The 7,500-nt window shown below is 29.3% G+C and overlaps 1 protein-coding gene across 1 annotated transcript in view; it reads right to left on the bottom strand.

Moving 5' to 3' along the window:
* Positions 1–7,500, bottom strand: part of arid5b (AT-rich interaction domain 5B) — a 312,866-nt gene that overhangs the window by 76,559 nt on the left and 228,807 nt on the right. Inside the window, exon 3 of the mRNA XM_056468951.1 lies at positions 4,970–5,085. Coding sequence (XP_056324926.1) covers positions 4,970–5,085 — 116 coding nt within the window. The remainder of the gene's footprint in view (positions 1–4,969; positions 5,086–7,500) is intronic.

The raw sequence follows: 7,500 nt of genomic DNA, 5'->3' as shown, positions 1-7,500 counted from the left end.
TTTGGACCCGCATAGGCGCATAACTAACACACTCTGTGGTGGACTTTAGACCAGTTTTTAGCTGGTCAATGGCACGGCCCTTTTCAGTTCCTCAAAATAGCAACATGCCAACAATGCGCCTTAACACACCTCCTTTTCAGACCAGCACACCCATGATTGCATAAAGTGGCGCAAATTAATTTGCTATTTAAACAATGTGGCGCAAAACATGAAAATTGCTGTTGCGCTGGTCTGAAAATAGCAACAAATCACGCCAAACACGTCTTCCGCCTTATTGTGCTGGGTGTATGATAGGGACCAATGTGTCTTCTGCTTTAGTGGTGATTTTCAGGTAATCTTTTTATTTTATCTTATTTTTTGCTTCATCCCTGCAGAAATCAAATACTACAATTACAAATATATATATATATATATATTTGTAATTGTTATTTAAAAATGTTGCGTTGCTTGTTTTAAGCACTACTAGATTATGTTAGAATCATAATCAAATGTCATCTTTGCAGAGAGAAATATGAACTGAAAAGGCAAAATTATTCAAAATACTTTAAAGAAACTGTTATTATAAAGCCTCTTATGCTCACAATATTTATTTGTTTAAAAATTACAAAAAATATTAATACTTTGAATTATTACTGCAATTGAAAATTACTAAATTAATATGTTATTATAACTATAATAACAAGTTAATTAATAATTAACTATAATAATAATAATTATTATTATTATATTTTACATATTTTAAAGAAAACACGATTCTTCTAAAAAACAAGATTTTGTCTACGATTAAAATGTAATTTTTGTTTTATTCTGCACATTTTTTTAATTTAAAAAAATATATCAAAAGGTGTTTTTAGACTTTTACTGTATATTAATTTCTGTAACACAATGTGTGTGCATATATAATTTTTTATATGTATTGTACAGGTATATTTGTATGTATTATATATACACAGCATATATATTTTTATATGTATTTTATATGTTTTTGTATCAAAATTATTATTACAATAATTATAAGAATTATATTAAATGAATAATTTTGGGCTTGACTGTATATACACAGTTGAAGTCAGAATTATTAGCCCCTCTTTTTTGTCTTTTTAAAATATTTCCCAAATTATGTTTAACAAAGGAAGGAAATTTTCACAGTATGTCTGATAATATTTTTTCTTCTGGAGAAAGTCTTATTAGTTTCATTTCAGCTAGAATAAAACCTAACCTGCCTAGTTAAGACTTTAAATGTCATTTCAAGCTTTATAGAAGTGTCTTGAAAAATATCTAGTCAAATATTATTTACTGTCATCATGGCAAATATAAAATAAATCAGTTATTAGAAATGAGTTATTAAAACTATTATGTTTAGAAATGCGTTGAAAAAAGTCTTCTTTCCGTTAAACAGAAATTGAGGGAAAATATAAACAGGAGTCTAATAATTCAGGGGGGCTAATAATTCTGACTTCAACTGTATATATATATATATATATATATATATATATATATATATATATATATATATATATATATATATATATATATATATATATATACAGTATATATATCATGTGATTTTTGATTACCTTAATCCGTGTAAAGTCATAATCGAATGAAACAGAAATCAAATTAAGACGTGAAGTTTTTTTAACTCCCGTCAATCTTTAAACAATACTGAAAACACAAATGGAAAAAAAACAAACAAATACACAAACAAATAAAACACTTCCATTGTAACCCAGCAGCTGGTTTACATGCTGATTTGTTTTCAGTTCAGTTAGAAATGATGTGGCGTAAAAATAGATGCTGTGAATCTCCTGAACACCACTGCGAGCTCTCGGACACTTAAAATAGCTGTTCTGACCCAGGATTGAGCGTCTGAGAGCTGTTCTGGAGTCAGTTTTACAGTGTCACGCTGTCACACACTGCAGTCATCGCTGGCCCACACACGTCTGTTTAGCCATCTGTTCCCGATAATCAAGAGAATTTATTTTCCAAAACGAGTTATCAAGGCCGGCGAAATATGTGAACCAATACAAAGAATGAAATTCTGAAGTATTAGGTTATGTTGACATGAATAAAAAACTCCCTGGAAGCAGTACATGTTTTTTTAAGTATATACAGGCTTGCTTTCTAACATATGAGAGTTATTATAGAACAAAAGCCTTTGTTTTTAATACATTTCTTTTATTTTTTATTATATGAGGTCAAGTTATTCTGTTTCTAAGATTTACACCCCAATGGTGTTGAATAGAGAATCACGACACTGAAATCAAATTCTGTAGATTTAAATTCATTCATTACTTTTCCCTTGGTTTAGGCCCTTTATTTATCAGGGGTCACCACAGCGGAATGAACTGCCAGCTTATCCAGCAAATGTTTCAGCCACAATCCAGTACTTGGAAACATCCATAAACCACTCATTCACTACAGCCAATTTAGCTTATTCAATTCACCTATAAGTGCATGGCTTTGCACTGTGCGTGAAACCGGAGTGAAGATTTAAGCTTACATACTTATTTTTAAAGCCCGTTTTCTCAAAATATTTCTTTTTTTTCTGCACTGGGCCATAATTGTCCATAATTGTTTATTCTGAAGACTTATCGAGGGATTTGATCATGCATAATTTGACAGATTACATACAACACTTTTTTTTTCTGGCTCTTCGCGGTATTTTATGAAATGATAAAGTTGCAAAACTCCCTTTTGTAAAATCCTTTAAATATATTCTGTAAATTGTTGATATTTATTATACATAAAGGTTGATATTAATTAAAAAATAAATATTTTAAATAAATTTTAGAATAAAGGAGAATATATATTATTAAATGAAACCAATTGTTAAAAAAAGCAAGAGTTTTAAACTTAAATTCATCCAATGTTAATGCAGTAGAAATGCAGTAGAAATGTATGTAAAATTAATTAAATTAATTAGTTACCTATTAGTGCGTGTTAATGAATATATATTTGAAATTTATTTTAAAATAAAAATAGAATAAAAATAATCAAATGAACCCAACTGTTTAAAAAAAGCTATTATTTTGAACTTAAATTCATCCGATGTTCATATTAACTACAGTAGATGTCAAGTTAATAAGATTAATAATTAAAAGTTATTCATTGGCGCATGTTAATTAATATTTGATATTCATTTTAGAATAAAATAGAATAGACAGAAATAAAAATATAATAAAAAGAATTTCTACAGTAGTAAATGTATGTAAAATGAATTAAATTAACCATTAAAGGTTATTCATTAGTGCATGTTAATTAATACATTTTTCAAATATATCTTAGATTAAAATAGAATAGATAGAAATAAAAATAATCAAATGAAACCAACTATTTAAAAACGAGCAAGAACTTAAATTCATCCAAAGTTCATATTAATTGTAGTAATGTATGTAAAATGAATTAAATAATTAAAAGTTATTAATTAGTGCATGTTAATCATTATATATATGAAATTAATTTTAAAATAAAATAAAATAGAAAATTCTTTTTACTTAAATTCATCGAATGTTCATATTAATTACAGCAAAATTAATTAAATTAACAATGATAAGTTATTTATTAATGCATGTTAATTGATATATATATATTTATATTATTTTTTAAAAATAGAATAGACAGAAATAAAAATAGAATAAAATAATTAAAGTGAAACTGTTTAAGAAAAGCAAGGATTTTGAACTTAAATTCATCCAAAGTTCAAATTAATTATAGTAGAAATGCATGTGAAATTATTTAAATTAATAACTAAAAATTATTTGTTAGTGCATGTGAATTAGATTCAGTCTCATTTGCATATTTATACATAACAGAAAACTCATAATTACATTTTTAAAAGTAGCATTTCTTAATATAATCAATCTACCAGGAAAGTATCATTATAAACATTTGCTAGTTGTTTAAAAATAAATCCTCTGTTCAAAAAACATAAACTGCAGAGCCAGTAATATAATAATAAATAAATAAATACATTAAAGCCAATCTGGTTCAGATCACCACATGTTTTGAAGGTTCTCATCAAAGCTGGAGTGAATTAGCTGCTGTTCTGCTGGACAAATATTCATCCAGATGAGGAAAAAATCATAAAAAGCTGCCCTCATGCTAGGAAAAGAATGGACAGGAAATGACATGCGAGGGCAGAGGTTGATAAAATAACAAGAGGAAAAACAATTGCAGACCATTAGTCAAACATAGGAATCTGAAGAGCAGAAACACTGAAGGTCAAAACAAGAGGAAGAGGAGGGAAACACTTTAGACTGATGGACTGATATCGAGACTAACTAAAACTCTATTTAAAAAAACTATGACCGTTTCAGTATTGTATAATATTTAAATATAATGATGTTTTGAAATGATCTGCAGAGATAATCTAATGGATATATATATATATATATATATATATATATATATATATATATATATATATATATATATATATATATATATATATATATATATATATATATATATATATATATCCATTAGATTATATAGATTTATATATATAGATCCATATATATAAGTTGTATAAAGTTTAAAATAAATCAAATAGTTATGATACATACATACATATATACACATATATATATATATATATATATATATATATATATATATATATATATATATATATATATATATATATATATATATATATATATATATTTATATATGAGCCACAATAGTAAATATTTATAATACCAGCCATTCCATGACTTGCTGATCTGGACAGTTTCTACAGATCTGTGTGTGTGTGTGTGTGTGTGTGTGTGTGTGTGTGTGTGTGTGTGCGCAATCCAGGAAATTCTTGTCTCTTCTTGTCATACTTCCGAGAAAAAAAAAGAACCAGACCTCAAGAAGACAGTTAAAAGTCTGCTTCTGGCATTATATATCATTTTTTCCCCCCAGTGCATTTCACTGTATCATCCAGAATTGTGTTTAATGCGTTCTTCCAGTCTTACTGTACCTTGACAAGAGTCTTGCCCTCCACACCGTTGCTCTCTCTGGCACTACCGCTCTGTGAGTCTCTGCGCTGAGAGATGGAGAGCTTCTTCTTCCGGGGTCGACCCTTCAGATTGGGTGCTGTGGACAGAAGAAGACCAGTTACAGACATTTACTGACAGCCTATTAACCTTATTCTTCACGTACGAGCACACGCAGCCATTTTGACTCGAGACTTCCACTCTCATTCACTTCCATTGATTTCTAGAAGGTAAAAACAACTCGTTCTGCCGCTTCATGTTGCAAACTGATATTTTCTTATAGTGTTATTCTACTTTTTATGTATAGTCATGAGCATGCTTGTTTGTACAGCAAGTAGTTTGTCCAGTTTCATTCGTTCATTTTCTTTGTGGCTTAGTCCCTTTATTAATCAGGGGTTGCCACAGCAGAAATGAACCGCCAACTTATCCAGCATATGTTTTACGCAGCGGATACCCTTCCAACTGCAACCCATCACTGGGAAACATCCATACATACTCATTCACACACATACACTACGGACAATTTAGCTTACCCAATTTACCTATAGTGCATGTCTTTGGACTTGTGGGGGAAACCGAAGCACCCGGAGGAAACCCATGCGAACACTCATGCAAACAGAGAACATGCAAGCTCCACACAGAAATACCAACTGCCCAAGCTCAAACCAGCGACCTTCTTGCTGTGAGGCCATTGTGCTACCCACTATGGCACCGCCGTACCTGAATACCTTGTTGTATTCAGATTAAGGCAAATAATTAGATTACTTATGTCCATATAAACATGGTCACTGTTAAATATAATTTTTATGCATTTTGAATTACTAGGACATAAGCCACGTTCTCAAAACCAACTCAATGTTGTAATTTCTGTCCTTGTAAACCACTAAAACCAGTACACACTTCAGTAAACATTCGTCCACCACTTGGCTGCTTGACAAAGTGCATTCCGCTGACTTGCATGGCTTTAAATGATACATCATCCTCCATCATCCAGGATATTTTTTAACACTGAATGGCACTCAGGACTTAATTATCCTGAGACAAGGTCAAAATGCTGTCTATCACTCTTACAGGCGTTCTTGATCATCACTTCCGAATCATTTTCATCATCATATCATAGCTCCGAGCAGGACTGCCGGATAACACACCGTTGTAATGGTAAAGCAATTCTCGGCATGACAGGATGTGTCAAGCACTGGAAAACTCAAACGTAACCTGAAGGGCCAATGAATGAAATGCTTAATACCTCGAGATTGCCGTTTAAAATAACAGCGATTATTGAGGAAGGTGCAAACCTGGTGAGCCCTATAGGACTAGTTCACCCCAAAATTAAACAATGCTGTCATTATTTTATAATTCGAGTTTTATATAATCCTTAACGTTTTGATGTGCCACTTCACCATTGATTTTTAAAGATCTGTTTTTTTAAAGAGTTGTAAGCTCTTCACACTTAACATGTCTATGCTTGCATAAATGACCTCTATGCAACCTTTCAGAGGCATTCTAATATTGCTGCTCAAATATTTTGTTTTATTATTATTACCTTGTTTAAAGCAGCTGAGAATTTTTCAGCTTTCTTTGATGAATAAAATCATTTTGCGACATTACACATGTTTATTGTTGATTTGCATTTATTTAAAACATCCTTCCTAAATAAAAGTATTAATTTCTATAATTTCAATCCCCAAAAAATAAATAAAAATAAAGAAAGAAAAAAAAGAAAGACTCTTAACCTTTAAATTAAACCTTTGTATAGTGTATAATGATACAAAAGCTTTTTATTTTGGATAAATGCTTTAGATGCTGATCTTTAGATAAATGCTGATTTAGATTTGAATTCATCAAGGAATATTTGAAATATTAAAAAACATTAACAGTTTTACTGTTTTAGCTGTACTTTGGATCAAATAAAAGCAGGCTTGGTGAGCAAGAGACTTCTTTAAATTCATAAGAAATGTTACTGCTCTAAAACCTTCAACAGCAATCGCATGTGTATAAATAAAAAAAATGTATCTAAAAAAAATAGAAAAATAAAATAATCATTTACTGAATCATAAATTCAAGCAATTCATTCAAAATGTTTGACTATGAATCAACGAATCACCAACTCGGCCAATCTTTACAAAACTACTTTTCTGGCTTTTCTGGAAATTGGATAGCCACTCAGTATTTCTTGTTTATTTATTTCTTGTTTACTGTATGATATACATTATATATATATATATATATATATATATATATATATATATATATATATATATATATATATATATATATATATATATAAAATTATATTTAAGATAAGACAAAGATAATTATTTAGAGTCATTTCTGAGGGATCGCATGACTGTAGTAATTGATAATGTAAAAATTAAGCGTTAAAATTACAGTAATAAACTCCATTTTAATATATACTTCAATAGAGAACAGTTATTTTAAACATTAAAAAAATTATACATAACTATATCATATAAGATGTTAAAAAACAAAAACCCCCAAAGAAGGGGTGCCCAAA

Source organism: Danio aesculapii, chromosome 12 (assembly GCF_903798145.1).
Source record: "Danio aesculapii chromosome 12, fDanAes4.1, whole genome shotgun sequence".
Taxonomy (NCBI): domain Eukaryota; kingdom Metazoa; phylum Chordata; class Actinopteri; order Cypriniformes; family Danionidae; genus Danio; species Danio aesculapii.
The sequence above is the reverse complement of the archived record's forward strand: the minus strand, read 5'-3'. Positions and strand labels throughout refer to the sequence as shown.